The 13,385-nt window shown below is 38.9% G+C and overlaps 1 protein-coding gene across 1 annotated transcript in view; it reads left to right on the top strand.

Annotated features, from left to right (window-relative positions):
* The window catches only part of oxct1a (3-oxoacid CoA transferase 1a), a 39,816-nt gene that overhangs the window by 15,654 nt on the left and 10,777 nt on the right, over positions 1-13,385 (top strand). The window contains exons 8-13 of the mRNA XM_079686431.1: positions 6,952-7,059; positions 7,373-7,487; positions 7,968-8,062; positions 8,708-8,756; positions 9,224-9,296; positions 10,602-10,677. Of these exons, the coding sequence (XP_079542557.1) occupies positions 6,952-7,059; positions 7,373-7,487; positions 7,968-8,062; positions 8,708-8,756; positions 9,224-9,296; positions 10,602-10,677 (516 nt within the window). The remainder of the gene's footprint in view (positions 1-6,951; positions 7,060-7,372; positions 7,488-7,967; positions 8,063-8,707; positions 8,757-9,223; positions 9,297-10,601; positions 10,678-13,385) is intronic.

Below are 13,385 nucleotides of genomic sequence, written 5' to 3'. Positions count from 1 at the left end.
GAAGGTAAAACGTGGCCTCGTTTTATTTATTTTTCTCTCTATGAACCTCAAGGGCTCCGTATTAATTCAAACATTTGAAGATACACTCTCATGTTGAGCTGAGGAATATTTTATAACCAGTCAATCTCAACTGCTTACCTTTTAAGGAATATTGGTGCTAAAGCATCGCTACACTTTATATTACCTTATTCTGAACGTAGGAGGACATGCAGAGCATTTTGGCATTGACTTGTCAATTTTCGCATGTACTTGTGCAATGCTAACATTTACTGATTGACACTAAAGCCAGCGACAGAGTGTAGGGTAGGGCAAAGGGTTTAATATTCATTTGTACTGTGGGTCTGATAGTATCGGTTCAACACATAAAAGCGCAAACAGTCCAGATAAAGAGATGAAAGGAGACAGGAGAAAGGAAAGACAGATTTGCTAAACATATGCAGGGCCTGGATGTTTGAAATGGAACATTTGCATGCTATGCGCTCTCTATATAAGTTCAAAGTTTCCTGATGACTGCCTATCATCTGAATCTGAAGCACATTGCACAGAGGCTTAAGTGTTCTTCGAAATGTAAATATTTGAGTTTGATGTGTTTGCATTGGCTATCTCCCATTTTCCGGATACCATGCAGGCTGCCATAGGCAAGGCAAGTTTCCACTGAGAGGAAACAGATTGCTCATGGTGTCACTATTCTGGGTTAGAGGATAAAGCAGGAGCTGAGCCCCGAAAGTGGCAGCAGAGCATGGCCAAGTGCCCACATACACAAGCACACGTACGCACACTGGGAGGAAGATAGAGGGGCTATAAATACACAGAGTAATGAGAGTGTGGTGTCGCTGTCATCCACATGCTGTCGCCCGTAGCCACACCGTCTCCGTCTCCTGACTGTTGCATCTCAGTGTGCGCACAAAGACGCATAGACAACACGCAGATGTGATGGATGATTAACTAAGGATGCCTTGTAATCAACGTGTTGGTCACTAAGCTTTGAAAGTCTGTAAAATACTAAAAACAAAAAGAAATGGACTACTCCAGATATAAAGAAAATGTATTAATTAAGATATTGTTTGTCAGTTAAATAAGTCCCATTAATGTTTAACATCCATGTAATATAACATTTAACCTTGCTAATTATAGACTTTATGAGGAGTAATGTCAAACCTCCCAAACATTTCCAAAATAAAATAGCCCAGAACTACTTCGAGAATGACATAAAATCTCAGGTAAATATTCATAGTTCCATACATGTTAAGTGTGCCCACTAAGAAAAAGCTATGTTCTCCATTGAGTAAACTGATGATGAATATAATTATTTATTTTAATGTGCTGTATAAATGGTAATCAGAGTTGTTGTTGACTCCAAATGTTCTCCTCTTGGACGGCTTTTAAAAGTGTAAAATAAAGAATGTTCCTCATTAGTGAGCCCAGTGTAATCAAAGGTGTAATAAACATACAAGATGTTATCCTATTATCTTTTGTTAGGACTGTCAGAATTATTATTGACATATTATGTGAACACAAAAATGCCTGATCCTGATCATTTTGGGATTGTCACGTAGGCCAGATGGTCATAATGAGTTATCATCTCAAACGAATACCTTCCCTCAGAGCTTTGAGGTTGTTAAGTGCTCAACGGTTGTTGTGCTGCTTCTGAATTTATGTCAGCATAGTGGTGTTTGTCATTTATGATTGATAATTGGATTCAGTTCCATGTACTTGAAAATATGGTACTAATGTAGAGCTGTTTGTTGTTTATTTTGGTCGAGCTAACATTAGTGATAAGCCTGGTATATTTCTGGCATTGTTTATTAACCTCAGGGAAAACACAGGATGCAACACCACTGCTAGTGGTTTATTCTAGGAATCTGGTAGCATTGTGATCCAATCAGTTTGAGATTAACAAGGTTCGACCAACCTCACAGCCTAAAAAAGCACAAACCCTGGAAAAAGGCTTTTTGTGTGTGTCCCCAGAGGGCACTTTGATTCCCTCTACCCTCCTGCCAGCTCACTTCATGCCTTGCTCTGCTCTCATTGATGTGAAAATCGTTTTACAGATACAGGAATATCAATGTGTGTGTCTGTGCGTGTGCCTGTCTGCTTGATCCACACACCTGCTCATTTGTTTTTAGTATGTGTTATTCTTGTGTGTTTGTTAGTATTTAATTGTAATGCTTTATACATTGAACCTTCCGTCTGAACTGCATCTGAGCACCGGTGCAGGCGGAACACATCACCCAGATAAAAGGAGCAGGAGGCTTTTTTATGTGCACAGCATTATTTAAATTGTATGAGCTTGTCATTATGCTTTGAGTTAGCTTTGGAAGGCTAATTGAAAATCTGGCTGAATACATGGTCTTCTTGCATATGATTGAGAGACAAACACACAGACATAGAGAAATACATCTCCGAGAAGTGATTTCTGTTTTTGAGAGTCTCACTGTTTGACACTTTTTGGTTGAGGAGACACAATTAGGGATGGATACACTTAATTCAATGAATCATAAACTGTAATATAAGCCATCAAATATTCGATGCAATTCCCGTCCGGCACCCCTCTTCCCTATTTCATACTGCAACTGTTTTATTATGTGATGATCTAAGGCTTCCTTGATAAAGATGTCTACGGAAATTATCACAAAAGCAAAAGATGAAGCCCCCAGAGAAAGATGTGGGTGGATGTGTGGGACTGCTGTATCAATTCCCTCGCGCTATCAATCTCCTCTTCCATGGCCTCGTTTTCAATGTGGAATATTACAGATTTACCATAAAACATCCAAATGTATCAGAAGTCTAAAATCACTATACAGCCCAGAGTGGCCTTAACTTACTACAGACAAAAGCCTGCGTATCCATGACAACGCTAAGATGGGATCCACTCTTAGCCATCGACTCCTCTCAGTCAGAGCTGAGAGCTGAGGGAGGAAGTGGAGATAAGGAGAGATTCAATTCAATTTGGTCTGAACGCCTGCTTGCCCCCTCATGGAGATGGAATAAGTAGGTTACACACTGAGCTACACAAGAGTGAAGCACAAAAAAGAAAAAGGGAAGGGCGAGAATAAATAATGTTGTCATGGTTAAGTCCCCTTTGGGTACCCAAATATGTAATGATCTCCGTTCTTTTCAAGTGCTTTCCCCCTTGAGGAATAGTCAATTATATTTGATAGAGAAAAACCAGCTCTCTAAAAAAAATGCCCACACTATCTTTTCCCGGCCTAGTTAAATTCCAGCATTGACATATCATTTGAGGTGTTTAAAAACATCCTACGAAGAGGAGCATGGCTTCTGAGTCTTAGGAGCTAGATCTGGTTAAAATGGGCAGTGAGATTGAGGTGAGCCCACACATGCTGTGCCTGAACACCTGTACAAGTGGAGGCTGTAGAATAAGTTTATAGCACTTCCTGATGTTACCTTCATTCTGGGATTTCTATCAAAGTCATGTTCAGTTCACCCAGCTCTTCTTAAATCAATAGCCTTTTCCTCCTGTGTTGTGTTAGTCAGACAGAAATAACCCTTTATTCTCTGCTGCGAGACACTTAGGTGACGCACCCCTGTCTCTGTCAGGAATACATTGTTACATTGAGTTACCTGGAAAACAGACCTTTTCTAATATACCATTAAACATAACATAAGTGTTTTGAGAATATTTAGACATTATATGTTGCCAATTTTATATTTTCTCTACTGAAATCCCAAGAATAGGCTGAGCTTAAATGTAAACCTTGCAAAAGTCTTGAGACTGGACTATACCTAAATAGAAAATATATAGCCAAGCAAAGTTTCCTTTAACCGTCTTTCCATTTCCCCCCCAAAAACACCAACAAATCTTCACGACGCACATATACTGTTCATCGCCTTTGATCCCTGAACCAAACTATGTTCCCTGGGCTTAAGTTGTCAGATGATCCTCTTCTGTTTTTAGTCAGCTGAGCTGTTTTTTGGTACACAGACCGCTTTGTTGATTCAGTGTATTTGCAGGAAGAAAAAAAGTAACACTTTCTCCGATAAATATTTACCCTTCCTTCCCCCATGAAAATCACGCCAGTAACATCATTTTTAAACCGGAGATCTTATTTGGAGGGCAAATATCTGCTTGTGCGTCACCTTAGAATTGAATACAACATTTTTTTTCTATCAGGAATTGCCTAAAAAATATTACAAATCTCTTCTGGGGCCTCATGTATAACGCCGTGCGTAGGATTGACGTGGGAAGGTTGCTTACGTAGTAGAAATCAAAAAAATAGGTCCTTAAATGTTCCGCCACTTTTCGATTCACCAAACATTGCGTACCGGAGAGGAAAGTGCGTATGGCACTTCCTACGCCTGTTTCCCTTTTATAAATCACAACCGACTCGAAATGCGGTGCAGCTTTTGCGGGCTTCACGTAACGCCCATATTTGCCTATAAATAGTCAAAGACGACCATTCTTTCATTCATTTTGACTGACTGCATGGAGAAGATCGCAGGAAATGACGACAGAACAGCTAAAAAAGACATCTCACACCGTGTCAGATTTTGGTTATTTTGGGGAGGTCGAGATAAATCATATTGTTTGGTGGATGCAGTTTGAACCAGAGTAGCAGCATGGAGGTCGGATCGCCACCAAAATAAATAAATAAGTGGTCCGAAAAAGGTTAATGACAAAAAAAATACACATAGCCTTCCTAAGGCAGTGTGTTTGTACCGGGGACAGGAGACCTTCCCCTGATGAGAAACTGTAAGAAATGATCGGGGAATCCCTCCGGAGTGGAGTCATGCTGACGACTGGATCTGAATTATGTTTTTGTATTTGGTGGTTTGTGTCCCAGCTGTCGATCAGCTGTGCGCAGCGTCTCCACTGCAGCCTGTGCATCTCAAACCCCCCCTCCGCAGCAACTCTATATCCACCAGTTAAAGGAAATACAACTAATGTGTTGTGTTATATTAGCTGTTCAATTTACCACATATGGTGCTCTTAGTTTCCATACCTCCTGTGTTTTACGAGCGACTTATCAAGTCTTGGCAAACGGCATAAAACACGATTAATCATGATAGTATATAAAACCATGCTCGTATCTATACAACCTATAGAAATGCAAAACGGCGTCAGTTTAGACGTAATTCTGTCCTCTTGCTTACCGCATCATTTATGAGAAAACATTTCAACATATTCAAACATATTCAAGGTGGTTTTAAATAACATATCCGTATTTATTTATTTCTCCAAGTTATATTTTTGTGTACACTGAGGAGTCTCAAACAGGCGTTTGTTAAATCATTTTAAGATTGGCTTTAATCAATGTTTGAAAATGAATTCTTCATATATGATAAATGAGAGGTAACATTTTATTTATGGTATTATTTCCACATATTTCTCTCCATTCTTCCTTCTGCCAACGGTGTCGCAGTTTCTCATCTCTCCAGTTTTTGTGCTTAGTGCGTACGCATGGGTTAGAGCAGGGGTCTGCAACCTTTTTGAACAAAAGAGCCATTTTGCTCCTTTTCCCCCCAAATCTTTTTGTCTGGAGCCGCAAAACATATTTCATAGTTTGATAGCTAAAAAAGTTGTATTTATTGTTATATCAGACAAAAACTACAGTTTTTTTTCATTTATTAGGCTATTTATTACGTTATATAAAACTGTTAACCTCTAATAAGAAACAAAGAACTCCTATAAAGGAGAATTAAAAATAATACACAGGCCTACTTTAAAATAAATTAAACACAGCACTTGGGGAGTCCTCTGCACATTTGAAGGAAAAAAATATATAATTAAAATGTGCCCACTTTGAAATAAATAAAACATATAGCTGCACCCTAAAAAGAGTTAACGGTAGGGTAGGTAAGAATGGAGAAACCAGCTCGAGTGCGCTAGAATTTGAAAGTACACAACCGGAAAAAATATGCCTCTTCCTTCAGACTTCCTTACAGAGCCCCTCCTCCAACACACGAACGCGTATCAGGCCACGAGATACATTTGTGCACAGATGGAAGGCTGACAGGCAGGTAGGCCGGCTAAAATGATTAGTCGTGCTTTTTACAGCGCTACGGCTTCCAGAGATTAATTTTTGTATGTATTTATTGTCAAAGCATTCAATATATTCATTGCTATCGTGACGTTAAGAACATTCCATGGAATATAAAAAAAAGTGTTTTCTGAAATAAATTACATACCCCATTGAATTATGACTGAAGATTGTCAGCGGTCTCCCTCTCCCTTGTTGTTCCTCGATACGTAAAGGCTGCAGCACCGTTGACAACTTCTCTCTACATATCAAACATACCGGTAAACCGGCATCGTTTGCTGTGAAAGCAGATAACTCTGTCCACACAGAATTAAATCCTGTGTTCCTCCGGTACTTTTCCTTGATTTAGCCATAGTTCGCTCATCGAGCCGTGGGTCAGGTTATTCACCCGCAGGAAAAGGCGCTGGCGCGGGACCGTAGCAGTATGTGACGCATATTTTTGTTGATCTAATTAAAACCGTTTTGTTTTTTATTTATGTGTCACAGTATCACCTCAAAATACAATATACGAAAACATTTCAACCATGGAACAAAATATAAATAGTCCTACAAATACTTTTATTTTATTTCCTTCTTATTTTTGTCTAAACTCAAGGGAGCCAGAGCAGAGGGCTTAAAGGGCCGCATGCGTCCTGTGTGCCGCGGGTTGCCGACCCCTGGGTTAGAGTTTGCGTGGAGGACCGCACGTTTTCCCGTCAAGTTAGTATTTTATAAATCGCAAACATTGCGTAGAAACGGCCGTACCCCATTTTTTGAGTGTATATCCCTTTATAAATGAGGCCCCAGGTCTTTATCATTTAATCTGTTTTATTTCACAGCTGGGAGCAGTAGATGTTATCTTCTTATACCACCGTTCCATCAGTGCGTGGTTTCCTTAACTGAACTCTCAATGGTGCTGAGACATTTTACAAGGGAAGGTGGATTTCAGTTATGTCCCTGTGTCTTTGTGTAGGTGGAGGAGGTGGTGGATGTTGGGACCTTTGCTGAAGAGGACATCCACATACCTAGCATCTATGTCCACAGGGTGGTCCACGGAACCGGCTACGAGAAAAGGATTGAGGTACAGAAGAAGACTTTGCAAAGCAGTGATGAATGAAAAGACTATGTACATATCAAAATTCTTCAGTCATGTGTAGCATTGGTCACTTTCTTGAAAATCCAGTTCAATACAATTGGCTACATTAATTAAAAAGGATAAATGATTGATGCTATAACGTGAAGCTAACATTATTTTATTTTTATTTTATTGCCATCATTGTTCAGAAACACACAAACCAGCTCTTATCTGTGTGTGTCCTTGTACAGTACCTGGCCAGAAATAGCCTCTCAACATACTGTCTCCCTGTTCCTCATATATTTCCGTATGCTTCCAGAAACGCACAGTACAGAAAAGTCAAGACGAGAAGCCCAAACCAAAGAAGGACTCCGACATTGTTCGGGAAAGGATCATTCGACGGGCTGCACTGGAGTTCGAGGATGGAATGTATGGTATCCTTTGAAAACAATACATATAAAAAAATTACCATGAGTAAAACCAATCCAGGTGTAATTAATAAATATGTGCTGCCCAATTGTAATTACACACTTGTTTGCTCTTCACAAGGTTGATTACAATGGCAAATTATGCACGTTCTTTTTTTTCCAAGAATTTCACATTTCCATATTCATTGAATAGCATTCCTCCTTATGAACACAGTCATACATTTTTTTTTTTTATTAATAATACCCTTTTATTCAAGCAGTTTTGGTAACTTGCATCTATTACAACTTAATAGTTTTATAGATTTGAGAATTGTCCACACAACTAAATCTTTTAGTTATTTACATTATGTGGGATGTGGAGTGATAGGTAGATTATGTTGAAGCAGCTTTCAATCAATCCTGTATATTTTTCTCTTGATCTCTATACCTGCTTTCCATTTCAGAATTACAAATGTAATAGTCACCATCTTTAACAGAGTCAATCAGCAAACCTTGGTATTGGTATCCCCATGCTGGCCAGCAACTTTATAAAACCAGACATCACAGTGAACCTTCAAAGTGAAAATGGGATTTTGGGACTGGTAAGACACCTACAGAGAGCTTTGTTCCCCCTCAGGCTTCAGTGCTTTCAATCTCAAAGCCCATGAGCAGCATATTTTCTGTCCTGTTTGTGGACTGTTGTTTTAAGTGGGAGAAACCTTTTAGAACTGAATTGTTCTCTGAGCATGTAGCAGGATGAATAGTCACTAATTTGAGCAGCATCATTCCTAGTTTTGCCCCTTGAGCTAGTGGAAATGTGCTGGGTTTGTTATGTAACAGATTGTGCTGGTTTGACACTTTCTCTTCCATTTTTCTTTCGCACAATCATTATTTTCTGGCTGAGCTTTAAACAAAAGCTGCTGCTGCTGCTGCTGCTGCTGCTGCTGCTATGGAATGACTTTCAAATCAGTTGTGTTAACAGAAGAATGTAGGCGCCTATGCTAATGTCTTATTTGTAAAAGTTTCTTTGAATTAAGAGTTTTAAAAGAGATTCTGCTCTCCTTTCCTCTACACCCAAATGTTTTGGTCTCTTTGTTGAGCACAGAGAATGTCAATGTCTCATCAAATCACTAAAATGTGATTGTGTCTCTCCCCTGAAAGATCTTGGTCAGTGAGGCTGAGTGACGTGTGAATGTATGTGTGACCTGTGCACACACTCGGTTTTATCTTATTCTCTTTTTGTATAGGGCCCATATCCCACTGAGGACGCCGTGGATGCAGACCTGATTAATGCCGGTGAGAATTAATCTTCCTAAATGCTTCCCAATAATAAATGTATGTATATGTAAAATATATATATTAATCTTTGGAATCATTGGTTGAATTATGAATTGATTAAGAGAGCTTTTCAGCTAAAATGTGAATCGGTATATATTTTTTCTGACTCTCCTGTATTATCATACTTGGATCAATGCTTAATACAAAGGAGTCTTTGTAAAGATCATTCAGAGTTTGTTCAGATGCACTTTTAAAGTGATATTAGCATATTGTTGTCATCTGTGGTTCCAATCAATAATTAATGGATGCACACTCTCTTTCATTTTTCTATTTATCTTGCTGTATATTTAACTTTCTTTTGTAGTTTAATGTACTGTCTCTGTGATTATGGTTGTTTTTGTTTGCTTCTAGATGAGTGGGTTTTAAACTTCGCAATATTTCATTTTGCCAACAAAACCTCTCAAAGATATCTCTTTGTTCTGCAGGGAAGGAGACGGTCACCGTGCTGCCAGGGGCCGCGTATTTCTCCAGTGATGAGTCATTTGCCATGATCCGAGGGTAGGCCATAACTAATAAGCTTCAAAAACGTATTTAATCTCTCAAAAGTAGATGACATTTATGGATTAACATATAGACAGCGTATTAATACTTAAATGTATTTGACTATGACGTTTGTGGTGCAGTTTTATTGAAAACATGTTAAACAAATGCACTCTTACAATTTCTCATACATTTCCTTAATTCAATAGTTTATCACATGCACAATATGCAAGCTATAGCCAATGGATTTGGCTACGGGCAGTAGCCACAATTTGCCGCACTGGATTCAACAACTAGGTGTGTGACACCCAGTGCACCTAGACAGCAGCCTTGCCAATATTACCATGGTCCCTGGTTCTTATTGATTTGCCAGCTGTCTGAGTATGCCCACCCGCACACCCTGCAGCATCAGTTCTGTTTGTCCACCCAGTGGAAATCCAATATTGCTCATAAATAGCACTGTTCAGTCACACTGGCGGGGACCAATCGCGCGTGTGTGCGTGTGTGTGTGCACTTGTCTGCTTTTGTGCAAACACACAGTTAAGAGTCCTGAGTAGCTAAGACAACGTGGTATAGACATCTACTTCTGCTACTTCTCATTAGTGAATAACATCAGGACCTGTACGTCTTTATAAAATACCTTATTCACTTATTTGTCTTTGTTTGTGTTTGTCTAACCTCAACCCCTGCTATGTGTGGCCACATGCATTTGAGAAACAATCAATAATTTACTGCAGGCAGCAGCGTCGTATATCCCAGTTTTAATCAATGCAAGCTACCTAACGCTGCTCCCTCCTGCTCTATCGGCATTGTTGGATACCTCACTTTTAATATTTAGAAGTAACAGGAAAAGGCATCTTATAAGAAAGATTAAATAACCAGCATAACTTCAGAATCAGACTTTAATTTGTTCTGCTTATAGTATGTACTGTATAATGACATTAAATGTCGCAGCTGGACCAGATAAGACCTTAACAACAAGCAGAGAGACGAAATGTGCAAAAATACAAATTATATATTTTTTAAACAAAGTGGTGGTAAATAGAAAAGATACAGCAGGTAGTAAAATAAAACCAGGTCACCTGCTTTTTTAAGGAATGCAAGTACAATCAAGATAACAGCAGATATGGGATGATCTCTATTATAGTGAAGAAGTTTGTTATTTGTAAAAATCTGTCATATCAAGTATTTGTGTTGTGTGTCCTGTCACAAATCAACGGAGGCACATGCATTTTTTGACGAGGGGAACATATGAGTGTGTTCATTAGTTGAAGTGATTCAGAAGTTGACAGCTGTCTTCTTCTGTTGTGTCTTTCTCTTCAGGGGTCACATCAACCTGACAATGCTGGGAGCCATGCAGGTGTCAAAACATGGAGACCTAGCCAACTGGATGATCCCAGTAAGTGTGGTTTTGATTACACACATGACCTTTCTCCAAATTCATGCTTTCTGCTCATTCTGGTAGGGGTCAACCCCCCCCCCAGCATCAGTACAATATACATGCTCCAAATGCTGCTTTGGTAGGCCTATAATAGTCTTTTCTATTCTATGGTGTTGATTATCTGGTAATACAAAGCTTGTAATGCTGTTTGATTAGTTTGTATGATATTGTACTGGTATACATGTTGTATCTACATATTTCTGCCTCTTTTTACTTGCTCTATACATTTGGAACAGCTGATTGTCACAGGTAAGAATATACGAAAACTCTGTAATACTGATATAATACCACTTAAATCATAAACGTTCATATTTATTTGACGTTCAATGAACAATAAACATGTCTTAGGGTTTGTTTTATAACATAACATTGGTCAAATTTAACCACATTTTCCAAGAGCCGAAAGTACTGGTTTTGTTTGGCCATCAGTCCAAACATATATTCAGTTTTGGTGGTTTTATTGTTTATGTTTTAAAAGTTAAGACCTTAAGGCGACACATCATGAAAAACACTTTTTGTTGGTGCTTGTGTTCATACATTTCGGTATCTGAGCATGCCAACACATACCCATGCACTGGTTATAACCCAAAATGTAAATATAATCCTGAAACTGACCCCTTTAATTGTAACCTCTTCAGTTGACTTCAGCATTAAGCATTTTTCACAATAGGCGATGTATTTGATAGTCACTAAAGTGCGGGTTTGGTTATTGTTATTTAAGAGCACATGTTTATGCCTGTCAGGAGATGAAGTGGTGGGAGTTCTTTGTGAGAGCCACAATATAATGGATGGCTGACATTATTTCTAGACGTTTCATCAGGTCAATTGGTCTTAAGACCACAGTGGCCTCAATGCTCCTCAGTGATTACTAAGGTCAAGAAACCATTAAAAGAATGTTCACAATGTGGGAGGGCTCAACCAGAAATGCCCCATGGCACACAGTGGTTTTCTGCTTGACTGAAGTGTACTACCACTGCTGCCTTAGCTAGTGCATCCTTTTATAGCTGTGTCTCATCTAAACAGCCAAGAGTGTTGAAGATGATTTCATGTAGAGACATTGAGAAAGATACATGTATATTCAAATGTGATATATGCGAGTCCGCACAACAACACTGTTGTCGATGGTGATCTCTAAAATGTGCAAAGTAATTTATTTTCTCTTTGCAGCTCCAGTTGTACTTGTCTGTCCATGGTAATTGCTTATTAAGCAGTGCTTGATTAAACGTGTTGTGCATTATTGAATGCCTGCGATAGAGCTGTTATTCAGCTGAAGGGATTTTATCTTATTTGGGCATTTGAGTGTTGGACAGTTTGAACAGCGAAACAATGCAGCAACACAGATAACACCTCTGTCCTCACCTACCCATTCAATCTTCATTATCCCCTCTTTTAAATGGATTGATGAAGAGAATTACATTTCCCACCTTCTAGGATAATGGAAATTATTCACTATCTAAGATGGGTACATAGCGTGAAATTGAAAATGTTTTACGTAGGAGTCTGGGACGCAGTACTCTCAGCGTGATTATGTTGATTTTCGAACGCTTTAAAATTATGCAAAATGCAGATGGAACATTTTCCAGTTGAGGGCTTTGAAATGCTTTTACATCTCTTCTCAGCCTTAACCATCTTGAAAAACAATGAATGGGGAAAGAAAGGGGTAATAGAAAAAAGGAGGGCATTTTGGACTGGGTGTACTATTTTATGATTGAGCTGATTTATCAATCTGCCAAAAAAAAGCTTTATCAATCTGTCCTCAACATAGGGATCTTGCAGACACTGTTTCATATCATAAGTACCTCCCCACACATTTCTAACAGTCAGCAATACACCGTCTTTGTGAACCAGATTTTAGTTAAATAGATATTGGATGCCTGAGCAGTTCTCTTGCCCCTTTAAATCTTTGTAGTGAATAAAGAAACACTGATGTTACTCAAACGTACATGTTTTTGTATACTAAATATTCCGTTTTTGTTATAACATGTATGTGAATGTCTACGGAAGCACCATATTCACCAGCTTTATGCTATAAATAGTTATGAATTCCGATTTCTTTAACAAGGTGTCCATTGTCCTTTCATTAAGTCCCACATCTCCCTCGGATTGATGTCAATAGTTGTCTGGGTAACGAAGGCTTGTGGCTGTCCGTCACCATGTTATTAAATAGAGAACTATTGGTATCAGACAGCGGAGACACTCAGATAATTTGTGGATGAGAGAGAGGAAGCCAGTTGGTAAGTGGGAACTCTTGGATAGGGAAAGGGGTCATTTTCTTTGGTGTTTGTGGCGCTGACTGAAAAGTGAACACTTGCACAGAGTATGAGGAAATCCAATTTTGTTGTCATGGTAACACAGAAAATGCAAGCCACCCCATAAGCCTAGCATGACAAACACAGTGCTAGTCAAAGCATGTTTCCTGTGAAGGTTTTCCTATGCATTAGTGGCTCATATTTGGAGCACAATCCCACAGTATGTCACAAAAAAAATCCTTTGAACACAATTTATTTTTTACAGAGTATTAATTATTCTTATTATTTAAAAAAATGCTGCACCTGCCTTCCTTGACAGATGCACAAACAGTGTTGTTTTAAGAACTTGCAGTATGAAAGCATTTGACTCTTATACAGACTATGTTTATACGGCAGTTTCACCATTGTTCCATGCTA

This window comes from Notothenia rossii, assembly GCF_949606895.1.
Source record: "Notothenia rossii genome assembly, chromosome: 6".
Classification (NCBI taxonomy): domain Eukaryota; kingdom Metazoa; phylum Chordata; class Actinopteri; order Perciformes; family Nototheniidae; genus Notothenia; species Notothenia rossii.
Note: the sequence above shows the minus strand (reverse complement) of the source record. Positions and strands in the feature narration are given on the sequence as shown.